The sequence below is a fragment of the Tursiops truncatus genome, chromosome 19 (assembly GCF_011762595.2).
Source record: "Tursiops truncatus isolate mTurTru1 chromosome 19, mTurTru1.mat.Y, whole genome shotgun sequence".
Lineage (NCBI taxonomy): Eukaryota > Metazoa > Chordata > Mammalia > Artiodactyla > Delphinidae > Tursiops > Tursiops truncatus.
Window position 1 is genome coordinate 43,479,650 of NC_047052.1, and position 25,512 is coordinate 43,505,161.

The 25,512-nt window shown below is 38.5% G+C and overlaps 1 protein-coding gene across 3 annotated transcripts in view; it reads right to left on the minus strand.

Annotated features, from left to right (window-relative positions):
• ZNF567 (zinc finger protein 567) overlaps nucleotides 1-25,044 on the minus strand; it is a 30,172-nt gene extending 5,128 nt beyond the window's left edge. The window contains exons 1-5 of one of the 3 annotated variants that reach the window (XM_073796517.1): nucleotides 24,996-25,044; nucleotides 22,905-22,997; nucleotides 20,816-20,889; nucleotides 1,163-1,289; nucleotides 807-893 (exon numbers count right to left, since the gene is read on the minus strand). In XM_073796517.1, coding sequence (XP_073652618.1) covers nucleotides 807-893; nucleotides 1,163-1,289; nucleotides 20,816-20,824 — 223 coding nt within the window. In that variant the 5' untranslated portion in view covers nucleotides 20,825-20,889; nucleotides 22,905-22,997; nucleotides 24,996-25,044. Of the gene's footprint in view, nucleotides 1-806; nucleotides 894-1,162; nucleotides 1,290-20,815; nucleotides 20,890-22,904; nucleotides 23,581-24,995 lie in introns of those variants that run through there. The other 2 variants (XM_019941168.3, XM_019941169.3) reach the window with 2 other exon arrangements.
• Nucleotides 25,045-25,512: the final 468 nt, after the last annotated feature.

Below are 25,512 nucleotides of genomic sequence, written 5' to 3' on the forward strand. Positions count from 1 at the left end.
AGAGAAATAAGACTGAGAGTCCAATGAAAAAATATACCTTAAAAAAAAAAAGTTCTGTGACTATTATGTATGAGGCACTGTTCCAGTCAATATGGCCAGAGTGGTAAAAAAAAACAGAGTAAGTTGGAAATAAATGATCACTTAGAGAATCAGGATAAGAATGATTCAGTGTTTTACCCAAACCAAGGGATGATTTCAGGAAAGATGATCAGCCATATAACAACGAACCATGAAAGTTTAATGGAAGAAAATGGTAACCATGGAATTATCAGTCTGGGCCAAGGTGAGTGAGCTTTAAAATTAATAGCTAGACTCTTGGTGAGAATGGGAACTTAGAGTTAGCATAGCAAACAAATCTGAAATACTATAAAAGAAAGGAAAAGAAAAAGCAACTAAGAAGAGAAATATTAGCCAAGAATTTTTTCTTTCTTAAAGATAGATTTAAAAATGCCTAAAAGAAATCTATTCAATGGCTAAAAGATAAGGGACCGAGAAAGCTAAAAAAGGATACAAATCAAGAAAAAAGATCTATAAGAAGGAAGGAAAAAGATCTAAAAGAAGGAAGGCTTAATTTTGATTAAGAGTGGCAACTATCTTTGATAACACCAAGCAAACTAAGGAAGTCTATTATATAGGGAGAGTGACATTTGAAAGTGATTTAATTTTTTTGCAGGCACAATAGTCATTTCAATGGTTAGGAACCTTTAAAAAGACACTACCAAAATATTTCAAAAGTGTCACCCAACACAAGACCACTTTAAATTTATTTTCCACAGATTTCATCTGCCTGCAAGTCAGAAACTCACCTAAACAAGTATGACCTGTAAATGATGTCCATGGCTCTTCTCCTCGTTCCAACTTGAGGATCACGTCAGGCTTGGTCATGTGACACCCTGATTAAGGGAAGATTTGGATTAAGTTGCTTAGGCGTTAATACCTTTGAAAAATCAATAAGGTGAATTTTCAGTACTGCAAATTAAGATACTCCTTTGTATAACAGTAAATTTAACACCTTGCACTATGCAAGTGAAGACACAATAATCCTTTCTGTCAACCAAAAAGAATGCATCACCTCTTATCCCTGAAATCAAGATCACACATATTTTAGGCATCTTGAAAGGAAATGCATGCTACTGAAAGTTTCAAAGAGAGTTTTTCTTACCCACAGAAACGAGGTGGCAATAGTTTTCCAACATCACATCCATGTATAGCATCTTCTGAGCAGGATCCAGGTGCTGCCACTCCTCCTGACTAAAGTCCACAGTCACATCTTTGAATGACACTGATCCCTGTAATGGTTTGGGACTGTGATCAGAACAAATTGACGAGAAATTGGAGACTAGTTTTGATCTTGTTCCTTTGTGGCATTCTTATGAAAACTTGTAAAGAATGCCTACCATTTTCCTTGTTTTGTGATTTAAATAGTAAGGGAAACAAAAATCAAGGTAGAAGTACTTGCCACCAAATTTATTTAATAACTCATTCTAAAAATGTTTATTGTGAAGTCACTTTGTAACCCCAAATTGGACTCGTTTACTAGGGTGCCAAGATATACAAAATGCTGTCCCTGTTCACAAGAAGTTACAACCTCAAAGCATGTAACACATACCTTCAAGAAAGTATGTATCAACACAAATCTACAAGAAGGTGTCATGGGTACTGTAACAGAAGTATGTACAAGATAACAATGTATTACAAGGGCAGAACAATTTTTCAGGCTTCACTGAGGAGGTAAATTTTTTCCTCTTCAAGATTAATGTGTTATGCAGGAAGAATATAGTTTTAAAATGCATGGGAGTGACTTTGGGCATCCAGTAATAATAGAGTGAATTGGTCAAGCAAAAATTGGAGGAGCGTTTATCCTTAAAAGGCATCAATGAGTAAGAATTGTTAGGTTTGTGGCTTTTTTTTTTTCTTTCTGCGTTACGTGGGCCTCTCACTGTTGTGGCCTCTCCTGTTGCAGAGCACAGGCTCCGGACGCGCAGGCTCAGTGGCCATGGCTCACGGGCCCAGCCACTCCGCGGCATGTGGGATCTTCCCGAATTGGGGCACGAACCCGTGTCCTCTGCATCAGCAGGTGGACTCTCAACCACTGCGCCACCAGGGAAGCCCGGTTTGTGGCTTTTTTGCATGAAGGTACCCCAAAGTCCATAGCTCTTCAGGTAAAGAGCTTCCTCAAAGGTGACAGGGGACAGAATTGAGGGCTGGCAGATGAGCTGGAGATTTAGTGATAAATTCTGGAAGTGAGAGAACTACAGGAAAAATGAGACCCCAAATCTGAGTATAAACTCTGCCATAACTCCAGGTTGATAGTTAAACTAAGCAATTGTTAGAGAGATAACAGGAGGCTTAGCAAAGAGCAAACAGAAAGACACCAGCAAAGAGTTTTGAAAAACAGAAGTGTACCTAGTGAGATTTGGAGATTTCTGCATTTTTGATTAACAGCATTCCACAACCTGCTCATAGCTTAAGCAGAAGAAAACTGAAGCCTTAATGGACTGAGGTGTCAGAAGCTGGAGTTAACAAAAAGCAGCAGGAAGTATAAGGGGTGAAACACTGAAAGAAAGAGAATGTAGAAAGTCAGGTCCCAAATTTAAGTATAAATATATACCAAATTCTTTGAGAGCTAAAGTACATGAACACAGTGGGAATCTACCTCCCATCATGGGACTAGGGTAAAAAGCAGCAGGTGGGAGCTTAAGGGACCTAGCTATCAGCTGCTTCATACTTGGGGTGGAGGTGGAGGGGCAGGGAGGGCAGAGTTTGAAGTTTGATTCCAAGCAAGTTAATCGTCTGCTAGAACAACAACAAAAAACAATAATCCTCAGAAAAACAGACATACAGAATTCAGATTACTATAATATATTACTCATGACGTTCTGGTTTCTAGCAAAAATTAGACATGTAAACAAAACAAAACAGAAAAAGAAGAGAGGGAATATGACCCATATTCAGAAAAAGTTCATGGAAACTAATTCCTAGTGGACCCAGGTATTGGATTTTGCCCCAAAGGCTTCAAAACAGCTGTTCTAAATGTATCTAAAGAAGTAATGAAAAACCTGGCATGGAATCTTGAAACATAAACTGCTAAAAAAGCACGAAGTGAAAATTCTAGAGTACAGTAACTGAAATGAAAATTTCACTATGTAGGTAGCAGACTAGAAATAGAAAAAGGAGCAATCAGTAACCTTGTAAATACAGGCATACCTCAGAGATATTGCAGATTCAGTTCTAGACCACTGTAATAAAACGATTATTGCAATAAAGTGAGTCACACGAATTTTTTGGTTACCCAGTGCATATAAAAGTTACATTTACATTCTACTGTAGTCTATTAAATGCAATGACATTATGTCTAAAAAACAATGAACATGCCTTAATTAAAAAATACTTTATGGCTAAAATGTGCTAATCATCACCAGAGCTTTTAGTGAGTTGTAATCTTTTTGCAATACTAACATCAAAGATCACTGATCACAGACGATAACAAATATAACGAAAAAGTTTGAAATACTGAAGAATAGCCAATGTGACAGAAATGAAGTGAGCAAATGCTGTTGGAAAAATGGCACCAATAGACTTGCGTTAAACTCAGCATTGCTACAAACCTTCAATTTGTAAAAGATGAAATATCTGCTAAGTGAAATAAAAGCATAATAAAATTAGGTATGCCTATATATAACTAGATCAACAGAAATTAATCAATCTGAATAGAAAAGGAAAGAAAAAGAAAAAATGAATAGACACACAGAGAGCAGTGGGTCAATTTCAAAGTAATCCAACAGAGGTGTAATTGGAGTCCCAGAAAAATAGGGGGAAAAAAAAGGGTCTGAATAATTTTTAAGGAAATAATGGCTTAACACATTCAAAGTAAGCAAAACTTAACTTACATATTGAAAAAGCTTAATGAACCCCAAAAGGATAAAAACAAAAGAAAACCACACTCAGTAAATCCTAATCAAACTGCTAAAAGCCAAAGAGAACATCAACCAAGAATCCTGTACTGAGCAAAATTACCTATTGAAAATAAAGTCAACATAAAGCTACTTTCAGAAGAAATCTGAGAGAATTCATCACTAGCAAAACTGTACTATCAAAAATGGTAAAGAAAGGTTTTCAGGCTGAAGGTAAAAATGACATCAGATGGTAAACAAGGTCTTTAGGAAAGAATGAAGAGGTTGAGAAAAATTGTATATAGAAGACTATAAATATTCATTTCCTTCCTTATTTAAAAAACATGAGTGTTTCAAGCAGGGGTTGGTGAACACTTTCTGCTGTTTTAGTATGAACGCAACCATGGACAGTATATAAAATGAATGAGCAAAGTTGTGTTTCAATAAAACTTCATGTATGGACACTGAGATTTAAATTTCATAAGTTATGTAGGTGAGAAATATATTGATTATGTAGGTCAGAAATATTTTGATTTTGCACTTTTTCAAACATTTAAAGTATAACTATTTTAAACTCACAATCTGTACAAAAACACATAGCAGACTGTTTTTAGCCTCTGGGCTGTAGACCCTTGGTTTAAAGTAGGCATTCTAACACCATTTATTACAAATATAAGTATCACACACACGGTGAACAAAAAAACAAACCATGGGGAAGACAATAAATGAAAATACAATGTTGCAAGTTGACATATTTTACCTTAAGTAATTCAGTACTATCTCTAAGTAAAACATGATTAAGTTAAAGATACACACTGTAATCCCTAAAGCAACAACAAAAAGAATAATGCAAACTGATATAACTACAAACTCAAAAGAGAAATAAAAATTAATCATGAAAATGTACTGCTTGACACAAAATAAAACAGGATATAGGAACAGATGCACAAAAACAGGTTAGGAGTAATCTTTTTTTTTTTTTTTTTTTGGTATGCGGGCCTCTCACTGTTGTGGCCTCTCCCATTGTGGAGCACAGCCTCCGGACGCACAGGCTCAGTGGCCATGGCTCACGGGCCCAGCTGCTCCATGGCATGTGGGATCTTCCCGGACCGGGACACGAACCCATGTCCCCTGCATCGGCAGGCGGACTCTCAACCACTGCGCCACCAGGGAAGCCCAGGAGTAATTTTAAATGCATATTATTAAATGTAAGAAGCCCAATCTGAAAAGGCTACATAATATATGATTTTAACTATATAACATTCTGGAAAAGGCAAAACTATGGAGATAGATCAGTGGTGGGACTTCCCTGGTGGTGCAGTGGTTAAGAATCCACCTGCCAATGCAGGGGACATGGGTTCGAGCCCTGGTCTAAGAAGATCGCACATGCCGTGCAGCAACTAAGCCCGTGCACCACAACTACTGAGCCTGCACACCACAACTACTGAGCCCGTGCACCACAACTACTGAAGCCCATGCACCTAGAGCCTGTGCTCTGCAACAAGAGAAGCCACCGCAATGAGAAACCCATGCACCGCAACAAAGAGTTGCCCCTGCTTGCTGTAACTAGAGAAAGCCTGAGCTCAGCAACGAAGACCCAATGCAGCCAAAAATTAAAATAAAATAAAAAAAAAATTTAAAAAAATCAGTGATTGCCATTGTCACGTATTATAGAGGAGAGGGAGAGATGAATAGGCAGAGCACAGAGGATTTTTAGAGCAGTGAAATTAGTCTGTATAATACTATAATGGTAGATACATGTCACTATATATTTGTCAAAATCCATAGAATATATAACACCAAGAATGAACCCTAATGTAAACTATGGACTTTGGATGATAATGATGTATCATTGTAGGTTCATTGATTTTAACAACATACCACTCTGGTGTAAGATATTGATAGTAGGGAAAGCTATGCATGTGTCAGGGGGTAAGGGCATAAATGGAAACTCTCTGTACTTTCTGCTTAATTTTGTCTGAACCTAAAACTGCACTAAAATATAAAGTATGGTTAAAAGATTAAAATAAAACAGGTTAGGTAATCAGAAAACAAAGAGTGAAATGGCAGCCCTAACTCCAACAAGACTAAACACTCCAACAAAAAGACTGAGATTATTAAAATGTGTAAAAAACCAAGACTCAAAATATATTCTGTCTTCAAGAGACATACTTTAAATACCATAGACACAAATAGGTTTAAAATAAACGGATAGGAAAAAAACATAAAAACATTAAACATGGGAAAGCTGATGGGGCTATAGTAAAAGAAGCTGAGGAGTATTACCACTACAGACAAAAAAGAACATTTCCTGATAATAAAAGAGTAAATACATGAGAAAAATACAGCAACTACAAATGTATATGTACTTAAATAACAGTTTCAAAACATGAGGCAAAAATTGACAAAAGTAAAATGAGATTTTAAAAAGTCTAAAATCATGGTTGGTGTTAATGTTTGTCAGTAACTGAGAGAACTAGACAAAAGGGGGAAAACCTGTAGAGATTTAGAATCTCTAAAGAATACTGACACCTAACGCATTTGATATTTATAGACCACCACTTTCAATAATTTCACAACACATTTTATTCAAGAGTAAATGGACTATGCACCAAGATAGAACACAAACAAGTCTCAACAGATTTAAGACAAATCATACAAAGTATGTTTTCTGACCACACATGAACTAAATTAGATATCAATAAAAATGGCATATCTAGAAAAGCCCCAAATGTTTGGAAATTAAACAATACACTTCCAAGTAACCAATTTAGGGTCAAAGAAAATTTAAAAATTGTTTTTCATAAAATATATTAAACTAAATACAAATAGATCAAATTTTGAAGATGTAATTAGAATAGGCTAAAAGAGAAAGTTATAAGTTTAAATGCTTGTATTAGAAAACAAGAAAGATTTAATATCAATAATTTAAACTTTTATCTTAAGAAGCTTTAAAAAAGAATAAGTTAAACTAACCCCAAAGCAAGTAAAGGAAATAGTTAGGAAAAAAGGAAAAATCAGTAAAATAGAAAATAAATAAGCAATAGGGGAAAATCAATGAAACCTAAAGCCAAATCCTTGAAAATATCAATAAACTGTAAAACCTCTAGTTAGATGGATTAAGAAATAAAGAGGGATGTTACACATGGCCATTATCAGATCCTACAGATATTAAATGGATAAGAGAATTATAAACAAATTAAAGGCAATAAATTAGACAATGTAGATGAAATGGACAAATATTTTAACTTAAAAAACATGTTACCAAAAGAAAAAAAATCTGAAAACCCTTAACTATTAAAGATACTGAGGGACTTCCCTGGTGGTCCAGTGAAGTCCACTTCCAATGCAGGGGGCATGAGTTTGATCCCTGATTGGGGAACTAAGATCCCACATGCTGCGGGGCAACGAAGCCTGTGTGTGCCACAACTATTGAGCTTGCGCACCTCAATGAGAGAGCCTGCGTGCTGCAAACTACAGAGCCTACATACTCTGGAGCCTGTGCACCACAACTAGAGAGCCCACACACCCTGGAGCCCATGCACCACAACAAAGAGCCCACATGCCACAACAACAACAAGAAAAGATCCCGCATGCCTCAAAGATCCCGCGTGCCACAACTAAGACCCAATGCAGCCAAAAAACAAACAAACAAAAGAAAAACAGGGACAACAATCAAAAAACAAATGGGAAAACAAAAAAATAGCAAGATGGTATATTTAAACAACTTATTGATAACTCATTAAATGAAAATGGACTAAAAACTCTAATTAAAAGGTACAGTATCAGGAGTTACCTGGTTAGGATCCTGGGCTTTCACTGCCATGGCCTGAGTTCAATCCCTGGTCGGGGAACTGAGATCCCACAAGCCATGCGGCACAGCCCCGCCCCCCCCACCCCAGAAAAGGGAGAGTATCAGACTGGAGACAAAAGTAATACCAAAATATATACTCTCTGTAACAGACTCATTATAAATATTAAAACATAGGTAGGTTAAAGTATAAAGAATGGAGAACAGGTATACTATGTAAATACTAATTGAAAGAGATCAGCCAATATGGCAGAATAGAAAGACCCTGATTGAGCTCACTTCCTCTCACAAGCACACCAAAATTACAACTATTTACAGAACAATGATCAGTGAAAATGACTGGCACCTACAAGAAAAGATCTACAGATAAAGAAGGTATGACAAGATGTGTAGGAGGTTGTGATGTAGTCAAGTTCCAGCCCCCCAGATAGGCAACCCATGAATGGGAGACTAATTATAATTGCAGAAGCTCTCCCCAAGGAGTGAGGGATCTGAGCCCCATTATCAGACTCCCCCACCCCAGTGGTCTTGTGCCAGGAAGACAAGCTCCTAGAACATTTGGGTTTGAAGGCCAGTGGGGCTCACTTTCAGGAGAACCAGAGGGCTAGGGGAAATAGAGACTCCACTCTTAAAGGCACAGACAAAAATCTCACATGCTCCAGGAACCAGGGCAGAAGTGGTAATTTGAAAGGAGCCTGGGTCAGACCTATCTTCTCATCTTGGAGAGTCTCCCAAAAATGCCAGAGGCAGTTACAGCTCACTCTAGGGACAAGACACTGGTGGCAGCCATTTTGAGGAGCTTGTTCTACAATGTAGACACTGTGCTAGCAACCTCCATTTTGGATTCCTCCCTCTAGCTTATCAGCCTCAGGACCCATCCTCCACCCAACAGCCCAAAGGTCCTAGTACATAGACGCCTCAAGACAAGCAACTAACTTGGTAGGGACAAAGCCCCACCCACTAGCAGACAGGCTGCCTCAAGACCTCCTAACCCCACAGTCGACCCTGAACATGGTCCTGCCCACCAGAGGTCCCAAGACCTGGCTCCACACACCAGTGTGTAGGCACTAGAATCAGGGCCCCCAGGGCCCTGCAACCAGACCCTGCTCCACTCACCAGTGGGCAGGAACCAGCCCCAGAATCCATGGTTCCACACACCAGCGAGCCTGTTCTAGAGTTGGGACCAGTCTCAACCACCAGCAGGTGGACACCAGTCAGACAACCACAGCCTGTAGCCTGTAGACTCAGCCCATCCACCAGCAGGCCAGCACCTACCCTGGGACTGGATGGGCTCTGACCCCACCCATTAGCAGGCCAACTCAAACTTTGGAACATGCCTCATGCTGCAGTGTCAGAAAATGGCCCCTCTCACCAGTGGTCAGACACCAGTTCTGGGACCCCTGGGCTCAGCTGCCAGACCCCAGGACCTGGCTTCACCCACCAATAGTGGACACCAGCCCCAGGGTCTCCTGGATTCTGCCCACCAGTGAGCTAGCACTAGCCCTGGGCTCGTCTGGGGTTTCCCAGACAGCTGCCTTAAGACCTGCCCAACCAACCAGCGGCCAGCAGTCTCTGCACAAGGCAAAGCCTAGCAACCAACCAAACCGGAGGCCAACCAAGTCTACAAGACCGCCCACAGTTGTCAACCTGTCATGATAGAAGGACCCATGCAACCCAATAGGGGGCACCCTAGAGCACACAGCTCTGGTGATAAGATGGGAGTGCACTGCTGGGACACAAAGGACATCTACAAAAGGCCACTTCTCCAAGGTTGGGAAAAGGTAACCAAACTACCAGATACACAGAAATAAAAACAGCAAGTTGGGTAAAATGAGGTGAGAGAGGAACATGTTCCAAATGAAGGAACAAGATAAAACCCCAGAAGAAGAATTAAGTGAAGGGGAGTCAGGCAATTTACCTGAGAAAGAGTTCAAAATACTGATCATAAAGATGATCAAGAACTTGGGAGAAGAATGGATGCATAAAGCGAGAAGTTAGAAGTCTTTAACAAAGTGCTAGAAAATATAAAGAACAACCCAACAGAGATGATGAATACGATAAATGAAATCTAAAATACAGTAGAACGAATCAACAGTAAACTAAATGATACAGAGGAACAGATCAGTGAGCTATAAGCAGAGTAGTGGCAATCAGTGCCACTGAACAGAAAAAAGAAAAAAGAATGAAAAGAAATGAGGAAAGTTTAAGAGGCCCCTGAGACAACATCAGGACACTAATATTCACATTACAGGCATCCCAGAAGGAGAATAGAGAAAGGAACTAACAACATATTTGAAGATATAATAGCTGAAAATTACCCTAACTTGGGAAAGGAAATAGACATCCAAATCAAGGAAGCACAGAGATTCCCAAACAGGATCAACCAAAAGAGGAACACACCAAGACATACTGTAATGAAAATGGCAAAAATTAAAGATAAAGAGAGAATATTAAAAGCAGCAAGGGAAAAGCAACAAGTTACACACAAGGGAACTCCCATAAGGCTATCAGCTGACTTTTCAGCAGAAACTCTACAGGCCAGAAGGGAGTGGCACGATATATTTAAACTGATGAAAAGGAAAAAGCTAGAAAAAAACCCAAGAATACTCTACCTGGCAAGGCTCTTGTTCAAATTTAGTGAAAAGAGCAAAAGTTTTACAGACAAGGAAAAGATAAAAGAGTTCAGTACCACCAAAACAGCTTTACAAGAAATTTTAAAGGGACTTCTCTAAGCAAAAAAGAAAAGACCACAACTAGAAACGTGAAAATTACGAAAGGAAAACTCTCATACAGTAAAGGTATTAAATCATCCATGCACAAAGCTAATAGATTAAAACAAAAGTAGTAAAATCATCTATATCCACAATAAACAGTTAAGGGATATCCAAAACAAAAAAAAATGTAAAAGATAATGTCAAAATCAGTAATTGTGAGGGGAGAAGAGAACAAATGCAAGGTTGTTAAAATGCATTTGAAATTAAGAGATCAGCAACTTAAAACAATCAATATACATATATACATATACATATACACACACATGTACATATATTGCTATACAGAAACCTCATGGTAACCACGAACAAAAATCCATAATAGATACACACACAAAAAAGAGGAAGGAATCCAAACATAACATTAAAGATAGTCACCAAGTCACAAGAGAAGATAACAAAAGAAGAAGGAACAAAAAAGAAGTACAGGGCTTCCCTGGTGGTGCAGTGGTTGAGAGTCCGCCTGCCGATGCAGGGGACATGGGTTCATGCCCCAGTCTGGGAAGATCCCACATGCTGTGGAGCAGCTGGGCCCATGAGCCATGGCCACTGAGCCTGCGTGTCCGGAGCCTGTGCTCCACAATGGGAGAGGCCACAACAGTGAGAGGCCCGTGTACCACACACACACAAAAAAAGAACTACAAAAGCAACCCCAAAACAATTAACAAAATGGCAATGAGAACATATATTGAATATATCAATAATTAGTTCAAATTTAAATGGATTAAATACTCCAATCAAAAGATAGAGTGGCTGAATGGATACAAAACAAGACCTGTGTATATGCTGCCTACAAGAGACTCACTTCAGATATAAAGACACAGACTGAACATGAGATGGAAAAAGGCATTCATGGAAATGGAAATCAAAAGAAAGCTGAGGTGGCAATACTTATATCAGACAAAATAGACTTTTAAACAACGGGTGTTATAAGAGACAAAACATAATAATCAAGGGATCAATCCAAGAAGATGTAATAATTGTAAAAATACATGCACCCAAATAGGAAGACCTAAATATATAAACCAAATATTAAGATATAAAGGGAGACACTGACAGTAACAAAATAATAGTAGGGTACTTTAACATACATCAATGTGTCTATACAAAGAAAGAAAATCAATATGAAAACAAGGGCTTTAAATGACACATTAGTCCACATGGACTTAATAGATATACACAGAACATTCCATCCAAAAGCAGCAGAATACACATTCTTTTCAAATGCACGTGGAACATTTCTCCAGGGTAGACCACATCATAGGACAGAAAACAAGTTATGGTAACTTTAAGAAAACTGAAATCATGTCAAGCATCTTTTCTGACCACAATGCTATGAGATTAGGAATCAACTACAAGGAAAAAAACTGCAAAAAACACAAAAACGTGGAGACTAAATAATATACTACTAAACAACCAATGGATTAGTGAAAAAAATCAAAGAGGAAATAAAAAAAATAACTGGAGACAAATTAAAACACAATGATCCAAAGTCTATGGGACACAGCAAAACAGTTCTAAGTGGGAAGTATATAGCAATACAGGCTTATCTCAGGAAACAAGAAAAATCTCAAATAAAAAACCTAAACTTACACCTAAAGGAACTAAAAAAGAACAAACAAAACCCAAAGTTAGTAGAAGGAAAAAAACCATAAAGATCAGAGCAGAAATAAATGAAATAGACACTAAAAACAAACAAACAAAAACAATAGAAAAGATCAATGAAACTAAGATCTGGTTCTTTGAAAAGATAAACAAAATTGATAAACCTTTAGACAGACTCATCAAGAAAAAAGAGGGGGTCTAAATCAATAAAACCAGAAATGAAAAAGAAGTTACAATTGACATCACAGAAATACAAAGAATCATAAGAGAATACTACAAAAAACTCTATGCCAATAAAATGGACAACCTAAAAGAAATGGAAAAATTCTTAGAAATGCACAATCTCCCAAGACTGAACCAGGAAATATAAAATATGAACAGACCAATTACCAGTAATGAAACTGAATCAATAATAAGAAAATTCCCAACAAACAAAATTCCAAGACTAGATGGCTTCACAACTGAATTCTAATGAACATTTAAAGAAAAGTTAACACATATCCTCCACAAACTATTCAAAAAATTGCAAAGGAATGAACACTTCCAAACTGATTCTATAAGGCAGTGTCACCCCGATACCAAAACTATACAAAGACATCACAAAAAAAATTACAAGCCAATAACACTGATGAACACAGATACAAAGATCCTCAACAAAATAATAGCAAACTGAATTCAACAATACATTAAAAGCATCATACACCATAATCAAGTAGGATTTAACTCAGGGATGCCAGGATGGTTCAATATTCGTAAATCAATCAATGTGATATACTACATTAACAAACTGAAGAATAAAAACCATATGATCATTTCAATAGATGCAAAAAAAGCTTTTGACAAAATTCAATATCCATTTATGATAAAAAAACTCTCAAGAAAGTGGATATAAAGGGAACATGCCTCAACATAATAAAGTCATATATGATAAGCCCACAGCAAACATCATTCGCAATGGTGAAAAGTTGAAAGCATTTCCTCTAAGATCAGAAACAAGAAAAGGGTGTCCACTCTCTCCACTTTTATTCAACATAGTATTGAAAGTCCTAGTCACAGCAATCAGACAAAAAAAGAAATAAAAGAAATCCAAATTGGAAAGGAAGAAGTAAAACTGTCACTGCTGATGACATGATAACTATACATAGAAAATCCTGAAGACGCTACCAAAAAACTACTAGAATTAATCAATGAATTTGGTAAAGTTGCAGGATATAAAATTAATATACAGAAATCTGTTCCATTTTTATAGACTAACAATGAACTACCAGAAAGAGAAATTAAGGAAACAATTCCACTTACAATCACATCAAAAAGAATGAAATACCTAGGAATAAACTTACCTGAGGTAAAAGACCTGTATTTGAAAAAGTATTAAGACACTGATGAAAGAAATCGAAGATAACAGAAACAGGTTGAAAGGCGTACCAGGTTCATGGACTGGGAGAATTAATATTGTTAAAATGACCATACTACCCAAGGCAATCTACATATTCAATGCAATCCCCTATCAAAATATCAATGGTGGGACTTCTCTGGTGGTCCAGTGGTTAAGACTCTGTGCTTCCAATGCAGGGGGGTGCAGGTTTGATCCCTGGTCAGGGAAATAAGATCCCACATGCTGTGTGGTGCAGCCAAAAGAAAACAAAAAAAATACCAATGACATTTTTCACAGAACTAGAATAAATAATTTAAAAACTGTATGGAAACACAAATACCTCGAATAGCCAAAAGAATCTTGAGAAAGAAGAACAGATCTGGAGATATCACACTCCCTGACCTCAGACTATACTAAAAACACAGTAAGCAAAACAGTATGCTACAGGCATAAGAACAGACACACAGATCAATGGAACAGAATAGAGAGCCTAGAAATAAACCCATGCACTTATGGTCAATTAATCTATGACAAAGGAGGCAAGAATATACAATGGAGAAAAGACAGTCTCTTCAATAAGGGTTGCTGGGACAATTGGATGTGTAAAAGAATAAAATTAGAATATTTTCTAATACCATATATAAAAATAAACTCAAAATAGATTAAAGACCTACATGTAAGACTAAAACCATAAAACTCCTGGAAGAAAACATAGGCAGAAAAACACTCTGACATAATTTGTAGAAATATTATTTTGGATCTGTCTTCTAAGTCAAAGGAAACAAAAGTAAAAATAAACAAATAGGACGTAATTAAACTTTAAAAGCTTTTGCACAGCAAAGGAAACCATCAACAAAATGAAAAGGCAACCTATAGAATGGGAGAAAATATTTGCAAATGATATGACCAATAAGGGGTTAATATCCAAAATATAAGCAGCTCATACAACTCAATATCAAAAAAACCCAAAAACAAAACCAATTAAACAATGGGCATTAGATTAAATGGACATTTTTCCAAAGAAAACACAGAAATGGCCAACAGGCACATGAAAAGATACTCACCATCACTAACATCAGAGAAATGCAAATCAAAACCACAATAAGGTATCACCTCACACCTGTAAGAATGGCTATCATCAAAATGACCACAGACAACAAATGTTGACAAGGATGTGGAGAAAAGGGAACCCTTATACACTGTTGGTGGGAATGTAAATTGGTGCAGCCACTAGGAAAAACAAAAACTAAAACTATCAATAGAACTACCACATGACCCAGCAATTCCACTCCTCAGTATGTATCTGAAAAAAATAAAAATGGTAATTTGAAAAGATACATGCACCCCAATGTTCACAGCAACATTACTTACAATAACCAAGATATGGAAGCAACCTAGGTGCCCATCAGCAGATGAATGGATAAGGAAGATGTGGTGTGTACACACACACACACACACACACACACAGACACACACACACAGAAAGAGGAATATTACTCAGCCATAAAAAATAATGAAAATTTTCCATTTGCAACAATATGGATGGACTTGGAGAGTATTATGTTCAGTGAAGCAAGTCAGACTGAGAAAGACAAACACTGTACATTATCATGTATACGTGGAATCTAAAAAATAAAATGAATGTATACAACAAAACAGAAACAAGACTCACAGACATAGAAAACAAACTAGTGGATACCAGTGGGGAGATGGAAGGAGGGAGGAACAAGCTAGGGGTAGGGGATTAAGAGGTACAAACTACTAGGTATAAAATAAATAAGCTATAAGGATATATTGTATAGCACACAGAATATAGCCAATACTTGTAATAACTATAAATGGAGTTTAACCTTTTAAAACTGTGAATCACCACGTTGTACACCTGAAATGTATGTAATGTTGTAAAATCAACTACACTGCAACTAAAAAAAACCAAGAAAGAAACGGAGGGAGATGCTCTAGATTAAAAGACATTTAAGACATTTTTTGGAAATTAATTAATTAAAATTAATTCATTTTATATTAATTAAAATTAAAAATTAAAAATAAGGACTTCTCTGGTGGCACAGTGGTTTAGAATCCATCTGCCTGCCAATGCAGGGGACACAGGTTCAATCCCTGGTCTGGGAAGATCCCACGTCATGGAGCAACTAAGCCCGTGTGCCACAACTATTGAGCCTGAGCTCTAGAGCCTGTGTGCTGCAACTAGTGAGCCCATGTTCTGCAACTACTGAAGCATGCACACTTAAAGTCTGTGCTCTGCAACAAGCAAAGCCACTTCAATAAGAAGCCCACACACTGCAATGAAGAGTAGCCCCTGCTGGCCGCGACTAGAGAAAGCCCACACGCAGCAACAAAGACCCAACACAGCGAACAAAAAAATAAAAATAAACACTAATCATAAGAACGCCAGAATGGTTACAATAGTATCAAACAAAATAGATTTCAGAACAAAGAATATTATCAGGGATTACGCAAGGTATTTTATTTTATTTATATTTACTTATTTATTTTTGTCCGCACTGTGCAGGGTGTGGGAATCTTAGTTCCCCAATCAGGGATCAAACCCATGTCTCCTGCACTGGAAGCGTGGAGTCTTAGCCACCGGACCATCAAGGAAGTCCCAAGTAAGGTATTTTATAATGATAGAGGGGGTCAATTCATGAGAAGATATAACAATCCTAAATATGAATACACCTAAAAACAGAACCTCAAAATATATTAAGTAAAAACTGATAGAACTGAAAAGGAAAAATAGACAAATCCACAATTATAATGTAAGATTTTGACTTTCTTCTCTGTCACTGCTATAACAAATAAACTGAAAGATCAATAAGGATACAGAAGACTTTACCATCCTAATCAACCAATTTGACCTGATTATTTAGAGAATACTCTATCCAATAACACTAGAATATACATCCTCTACAAGTGCACACAGAACATCCATCAGATGGTACAAAAAAAGTCTCCATAAATTTAAGAAGAATGAAATCATATACAGCATGTTCCCTGATTGTAACAAAATTAAACTAGAAATCAATGACAGAAAGCTATCTGGAAAATCCCCAAATATTTGAAAATTAAACACACTTCCTCTAAACAACAAATGGGTCAAAAAGGAAATCGTGAGAGAAATTAGAAAATATTTTCAACTGAATGAAAATGAAAATACAACATGTCTAAATTTGTTAGAGGGAAATTTATAGCACTAAATGTTCTACCGGAAAAAATAAGTCTCATATCAATGATATAAGCTCCCATATACAAAATAAGAAGAGTTAATTAAACCCAAAGTAATGAAAAGGAAAGTAAATAAAAATGTAAGAGGAGAAATGAAGAAACAGGAAACAGAAAAATAATGGAGGAAATCAATGAAACCAAAAGTTGGTACTTTGAAAAATCAGAGAAATTGATAAACCTCTAGCCAACTGACCAAGGAAAAAGATGAGTCACAAATTACCAATAACAGGAATGAATCAATGGCATTGCTACAAACTGTACAAACACCAAGAGGATAAAAAGAGTAGATTTTTGAACAACTTTGTGACAATAAATTTTATAACTTGGATGAAATGGACAATTCCTTGAAAGACACAAATTATAAAAGCTCACTGAAGAGAAAAAAAATTGATAACATGAATAGCCATAATTGTATTAAGGAAATTGAAATGCTAGTTAAACACCTTCCCACAAAGAAATCTCCAGGCTCAGATGGCTTCACTGGTGAATTCTAACAAACATTGAAGGAAGAAATAATAGCAGCTCTACAAAAATTCTTTCCGAAAATAAGATATTACTTCCCAACTCATTCTGTAAGACAGCATTACCTTGATACCGAAACTAGACAAAGATATTGCAAGAAAAACTTGTAAATTCATCAAGCAATATATGAAAAAAGAATCTATCATGACCAAGTGGGGTTTATCCTAGGGATAAGCTGGTTTAGCGCTTCAAAATCAATCAATATAACTCACCATGTTAATTTAAAAAGGGTAAAAACCATATAATGCAGGAAAACCAACAGACACAAAAAGTCTTTTGACAAAATTCAACAGCCATTTGTGATAAGAATGATCCGCAAACTAGAACTTCTTCAACCTGATAAATCTGATAAAGAGCATCTAAGTAAAAATTGTCACTAATGTTACACTTTGTCAAAGACTAAATGCTTTTCCCCTCAATCAGGAATAAAGCATAAATGTTTGTTCTCACCGCTTATATTCAACATTGCACTGAAGGTTCTAGACAATGTAGTAAATAAAGCAAGACAGAAATAAAAGGAATACATATTGGAAAGCAAGAAGGAAAACAGTAACTATTCACATATGACATGATTATCTATGTAGAAAATCCTAAAGAATCTACCAAAAAATTACTAGAATAAGTTGAGAATGCAGGTTAATATAAAAAAATCAATTGCATTTTCATATACTAGCAATGAACAATGGGAATTTGAAATAAAAATGAATAGTATTTACAATAGCATAAAACCTAGGTATTGATATAACAAACATTTGCAAGATTGGTACACTGATAACAAAAAAACATTACTCAGAGAATTTAAAGATCTAAATAAAAGGAGATGTGCCTCATATTCATGAATTAGAAAACTATATTATCATTATTGATTACTATTCTTGAATTAAACTATTAATGCATATTTTAATATTTTCCTCTCCCCTAATAGATTGTCTTAAACATTCTTCAAATGTGCTTCGGGTCTAATTCTATGAAAACTGTAAGATAAGAGTTAATTGTTTAATGTCATTGGTACAGAGTTTCTGTTTGGGATGTGAAAAAGTTCTGGAAATAGATACTGGTGATGGCTATACAACATTGTGAATGTACTTAATGGAACTACATTATATACTTAATGATGGTTAAAATGATAAAATTTTATGTCATGTATATTTTAGCTCTCACAATTTTTTTTTTTTTTCAGTATGCGGGCCTCTCACTGCTGTGGCCTCTCCTGTTGTGGAGCATAGGCTCCGGACGCGCAGGCTCAGTGGCCATGGCTCACGGACTCAGCTGCTCTGTGGCATGTGGGATCTTCCCAGACTGGGGCACGAACCCGTGTCCCCTGCATTGGCAGGCGGACTCTCAACCACTGCGCCACCAGCGAAGCCCTATTTCATGTATATTTTAAAACACACACACACACACACACACACACACACACACACACACAGAGTTAAACAGAAAAGTGTAAGCAACACAAACATCCATAAGGGAGCACTGGGGTGAGCACTTGGAGGATGGGAAAAGGAGCAAAGGTGTTAAATGGGAAGATAAGTTACCAGTATGAGAGAGACACCCATGATGATATCAGTGGAGATAAAGGGAACTGAAATATAAGGAATAAGATTCACCACTAAATGGTCGTGCAGTGGAAAAGAGATACTTAACTCAAGTTAGCTGTGTTAGCAGGTGGGTAGGGGCTGGGCCCATAAGCAGGTTGAGGGGAAGATAAAGAAGACAAAAATGGTAGGAGATAATGAGGTAAATCTTGGGCATGTGCCTGAAGTATCTGTGGAAGACACAGGAGGTGGTATCTAGTTGGAGGTTGGATACAGTTTTGACACCCACAACAGAGATTTAGCATTAAAATTATTTGAGCATCATTAGAATAACAGTGGTAGATTGTGAATAAGAACAGGAGACTATACAGTGAAGAGAACCAATACAGAATCTGGAGAACACCAGTATTTAAGAGGTCCAATATATACAGTGGAATATTACTCAGCCATAAAAAAGAACAAAATAATGCCATTTGCAGCAACATGGATGAACCTAAAGATTGTCACAATGAGAGAAGTCAGACACAGAAAGACAAGTATCATATGATATCGCTTACATGTGGAACCTAAAAAAAAGGGTACAAATGAACTTATTTACAAAACAGAAGTAGAGTCACAGATACAGAAAATAAACTTATGGTTACCAGGGGATAAAGCGGGGAGGGATAAATTGGGAGATTAGGACTGACATATACACACTACTATACATAAAATAACTAATAAGAACCTACTGGGGCTTCCCTGGTGGCGCACTGGTTGAGAGTCCGCCTGCCAATGCGGGGGACACGGGTTCGTGCCCCGGTCCAGAAGGATCCCACATGCCGCGGAGCGGCTGGGCCTGTGAGCCATGGTTGCTGAGCCTGCGCGTCCGGAGCCTGTGCTCCGCAATGGGAGAGGCCACAACAGTGAGAGGCCCGCGTACCGCAAAAAAAAAAAAAAAAAAAAAAAAAAAAAACCTACTGTATAGAACAGGGAACTCTACTCAGTACTCTGTAATGGCCTATATGGGAAAAGGATCTAAAAAAAGAGTGGACATATATATGTATATGTATAACTGATTCACTTTGCTGTACACCTGAAACTAACACAACATTGTAAATCAACTATACTCCAATAAAAATTAAAAAAAAAAAAAGAGGTCCAGGCATAAAGATGAATTTTCTGAAAGAAAGAACCAGAATAATGTCTTTGAAATCAAGAGCAGACTATTTCATGAGTTACACTTTTAGTTCAGTATGGTGATCTAAGTATATTCATTTACTTCCTTGCATGTGAACATAAAATAAGAAGAAACTGAAAAATAGGAATAAATCTATAACACATACCACAGATTTTTAGGAATTATTAGCAGCTATGAGCAGAACTCAAGGATCCGGGAGGAGAAATACAGGATTCTTGGTTTTTGCATAATCTGCCAAAGCATAGCTCTAGTCTCAAAGCCTCAAGACAGGACTTCTTGCCACTTAACTAATAGCAATCTATCAATTCCATTTCCATCTTGACTGTTTTTATCTTTTTTTTTTTTTTTTTTTGCGGTACGCAGGCCTCCCACCGCCACGACCCCTCCCGTTGCAGAGCACAGGCTCCGGACGCGCAGGCCCAGTGGCCATGGCCCACGGTCCCAGCCATTCCGAGCCATGTGGGATCCTCCCGGACCAGGGCACGAACCCGCGTCCCCTGCATCGGCAGGCGGACCCCCAACGACTGCACCACCAGGGAAGCCCCTGTTTTTATCTTTGCAAGACAGGTTCATGAAGTAATATATTCTCATTTAATTTGAGGAAATGCATTTTTGTTCTAGCACTGCTTCTGGAAGAACACTGAGAAAAGATGTTGAATGATTATACCCACTTAATGTGTGAACACTGCTTAAAATTAGAAGGAGCACTCGTGGAAGGTAAAGGCTTATCTGACCAATATGGGAACAAGTGGGGACTGCTTTCATGAAGGGGAAGATAAACAGGAGGATTTTAGTACAAGAAAGAGAAATGCTCAAATATTCTTAAAAACAACAACAAAAAACTATTTCAGAAAGGAGAAAGGAACCATCATCTCACCTGAGCCATGGTTCTGAGATCTGCAAGAGATGACCAGTCTTCCTTTGGGCTCCTCTTTAGAAAAGGGGCGCTTCCTAAGAAGGCAAAAGCAAGATGAAAAGAAGCCACATGCCACTACACATGCTTTTAAGCTCTCTTATGACTTACGACTCAAGATTGACTCCATTTCCCTTGCTTTGGTGCTTGTTCACTCTATATATTCCACACCAATATGGGGGGAGAATAAGCTAGACAAAAATTTTATCCCCAAAGCCAGAGATACAGGCTCCTGGGGTAATGGGTTAGATTTTGGGCAAGCCCTCACCTATCTAGAACTATCTTTTCTCTCCTAACCTGCCTATTATTATTAACTACTTCCAAGCTGTTCTCCATTAAGGCTCTACCATTTACATCATGACCAGCAATACGTGAAAATTCCTGTCACCCCATACCCTCATGAGTACCATGGATACAAACTTCCTGATGCTTACCAAGGTATACACTGTGATTCTAGTTCTTATTTTTCTTATTATGAGAGAAGATAAGCTTCTATTCACAATGTTTAAAAAGCACCTTAATTTTTGTTTGTTTTTTAAATAAAAGCCAGGCCATGCCAGGCAGCAAATTCCCCACGGCAGCCACCACCACCATCCATCTTTAGTTTCTTGTCTGTGAAAGGTCTCAATTTTTTCACTTTTCTATTAACTTATTTTTATTTTCTGGATTGATATTAGATCTTTTTTAAAGGAAGGAAATTAATTCTATAATTACTTAAAATATTTTTTATAGTTTTTCTTTATCATACACTTTATTTCCTTTATATATTTGAGTGTATCTGGACTTTGTATTTAGTTCCACTGATCTGTTCATTTAATTGCCAGGATTACTCTGCAGTTATTACAGTTTTAAAACATATTTTAGGGGCTTCCCTGGTGGCGCAGTGGTTGAGAATCCGCCTGCCAATGCAGGGGACACGGGTTCATGCCCTGGTCTGGGAAGATCCCACATGCTGTGGAGTGGCTGGGCCCGTGAACCATGGCCGCTGAGCCTACACGTTTGGAGCCTGTGCTCCGCAACAGGACAGGCCAAAACAGTGAGAGGTCTGCGTACCGCAAACAAACAAACATGTTTTAGTATCAGGTGGGCTTACTTCCCCCTTCATTATTTTTCTTTAACAATTTTTGTCTTGTTCATTTTCTCCTAAGAACTTCAGAAAGTTTAAAAATTTTACTGAAATTTTAATGAAACTCCATGAAATGTTAGGGAGTTTTGACAATTTATCATGTGTCCCTGGTCCTTTTATTTAAGTCTTTAATTTTTGAGTCCCATCAAAAATTTTTTTATACATCATGCTGTCTTTTGTATCTTATATTTTGATGGCCACTGGCAACTTTCCATAGTTTTTCCATACACATATGCACAGACACATATATGAAACCTGTTGATTTGTTAATGTCTTTTCTAGCAAACCTCTGAGTTTTCTAACTGTTGTCATTGTTTTGAACAGGATGGTAACTTAGAAATTTTTCTGCCTCAGACTCAGCAGATGTCCCAAAGATAGGCAAAACAATCTTTCAATTGTCCCTCATTCTAAGATAAAGTCTTGTAAAGTAGTTGACTGTAACGTTTTGCTACCATTAATTTACCTCCTACTTCGAGAGGCTGAGAAAAGGGAATGTCTCCTTAAGAGAGCAAATTATTTTTAGAACATAGTTTTCTAGGGGGAAGAAAAGTAGGTGCTTCTCACTCCCTTATAATAAACAAGGGGCTCCTCAGACCCTGATGCCACTATAAATCAAAGTGGTGAGAGAATTTGGGGGGGAAACGTACATGTTTCCAGGATTTGGGCGGTGGTGGTGGGGAGCAGGGTGGTGGTGACTAAAGTGGCTAATTATCACCTGAGCTCCAGATGGAACCCACGGATGGAGCATGCCTAGGTTGGTTTGGATCCTGTCCAAGAGGACTGATGGGAGAGAACAAGACCTACCAGAGTAGGTGGGCCACTGCATGCCAAGAGGAGGCATCTAGAGAAGTGGCCATGCCCATGAAAAGGGAACTGTATTTGGAAGTTCCCAGTAGTGGGGTCTCTCAGAAGGTAAATATGACTTACACTAAATTATAACGGTACCAGTCATGTTAGCCTCTTCTTGTCCCTGACTTTTCTTTTCCAGCTCCCAATCCATTCCAGCTGCAGACTATCAATCTAGAGGGAGTAAAGAGGGGACAAAATAGAGGTTGAGGAATTAGAGAAGAAACTGATCATGTTTTCTTTAGCGCAGCAGACTTCCAACAGGAGGGAGAGTTTTTGCTTTTAAAATAAGTTAGTGTGGGAGGGAGGGAGACGCAAGAGGGAAGAGATATGGGAACATATGCGTATGAATAACTGATTCACTTTGTTATAAAGCAGAAGCTAACACATCATTGTAAAGCAACTATACTCCAATAAAGATGTAAAAAAAAACAAAAAACAAAACAAGTTAGTGGGACTTCCGTGGTGGCACAGTGGTTAAGAATCCACCTGCCGGGGCTTCCCTGGTGGCGCAGTGGTTGAGAATCTGCCTGCCAATGCAGGGGACACGGGTTCGAACCCTGGTCTGGGAAGATCCCACATGCCGCGGAGCAACTAGGCCCGTGAGCCACAACTACTGAGCCTGCGCGTCTGGAGCCCGTGCTCCACAACAAGAGAGGCTGCAATAATGAGAGGACTGCGCACCGCGATGAAGAGTGGCCCCCATTTGCCGCAATTAGAGAAAGCCCTCGCACAGAAACGAAGACCCAACACAGTCATAAATAAATAAATAAATAATTAAAAAAAAAAAAAAAAAAGAATCCACCTGCCAATGCAGGGGACACAGGTTTGAGCCCTGGTCCAGGAAGATCCCACATGCCGCAGAGCTACTAAGCTCTAGCGCCACGACTGAGCCGGCGTGCCACAGCTACTGATGCCCGTGTGCCTAGAGCCCGTGCTCTGCAACAGAGAAGCCACAACAATGAGAAGCCCGCGCACCGCAACGAAGAGTAGCCCCCGCTCGCCGCAACTAGAGAAAGCCCACACACAGCGACGAAGACCCAATGCAGCCAAAAATAAATAAATAAATGTATTTAAAAAAAAAATTTTAGAAGTATTGATTTCTACAGTGAATACTTTATTCAGCTAAATGAGACTGATCTTGTGTTTAAATGTTCAAACAGATTTTTTATCTTCATAATGACTGAAGAAATTATTGAAACTTTACTGTCCAGGAATTCACCCAAATAGAAATTCTGAGTAGCAGTTATGGGAGAAAGTTTTTTGTGTTCTCCTAATGATGTTCTACTTATGTCAACATACTGGTCATTAGTCAATATGGGGTTTCACAATATACAATTGTTCCATCTGAAAATTATTTTAATTTTACCTCCTCCTCTCCATTTTTAAAATCTCCATTTTTTTTCTACTTGTCTAATTGCCAGAGTCAAATTCTACAGGCATATAAAATGGACAATATTCAGACAATATAAACAATACATAGTACTTAACTAGTCTTGCATCTACTTTCTCAAATGCTCAATCTCAAATGCTCCATCTCAGTCACACAACAAGCCTGACACATTCCTAGTCACCGTGAATTGTGCAATTACTTGTGTGCACAAATACTTCATAATTTGACATATTCACAGTTATATCATCCACTACACAATCCCAATCCCATAGACACAATTCATGCATAATCTCTCAGAGCCCATTACATAATTCTACACAAAGCTGCAAAATTTTACTCACAAACCCCTTACTGTTGCCTCTCCAAAGTCGCATACAGTCTCAAACACAAATCTACTCGCACCTAATTTAAAAATTAGACACACGCAGAGACCCTCTCACTTTCATAAACAATAGGTTCCATAACGTTACACAGAGTAACACACGTTCCACACACACACACACACAAGACCAGGCACAAAAAGCTACACAAACAGAACGCCTGTGTGTGCCAGGCCGAGCTCACACCCGCCTCGGCGTTCCCAGCCCTGGCTCCCAGTTCCTTCCCCTGCCTAGGTTCTTGTTTCCCCCCTCGCTTTCCTCCCCGGCCTTTTCTCAGCCCAGGTTCTGTCTTCTTTCCTCGCTTTTCCCAGTCCTGGTTCCCACCTCCCTGCTCGGCAACCCCCACCGGGTACCACAATCACCAGCCTGCCCAGCGCCAGCAGGACCCACCAGACTCACCTTCGCCTACTGGCCAGCCATCTGCGCTTGCGCACTCCAGCGCGGGCTCTACCTCCCAAGAGGCTCCGCGGCTCCTTCTTCGCCGCTGCGTCTCAGGCGCGCCTTCTCGACATCCGGGTTTTTGCGGCCTTGAACTACATTTCCCACAGCCCCTGGGCTGCTTTTGAAAAGAACTTTGATATTTGCTTCATCTCTGATTCCCTTCTGAGGTCCTCTCAGTCGTCGCGCTCCGAGTGGTAACCTGAGTCTGGGCACGGCGGGCACTCACGGTGAGGAAGCCCCCACCCTCTGGCTCACACAGGGCGTGTGGAGCCTGGAGCTCAGGTCTGTGTAGGCGTATATAAGAGTGTGTGAGCGTTTGTGGCAGTAACGAGGCGGGGTGTGTGTGCGGTGATGAGGCCGTGTCTGGTGCAAGATGCGGGACCCTTTGGGTGACCGTGATCGGCTGTGATGTTGAGGTAGGTGACACTGTGGGGCTTGACACCGCCCTTCAGAAGACGATGCTGTTGTTACCTAG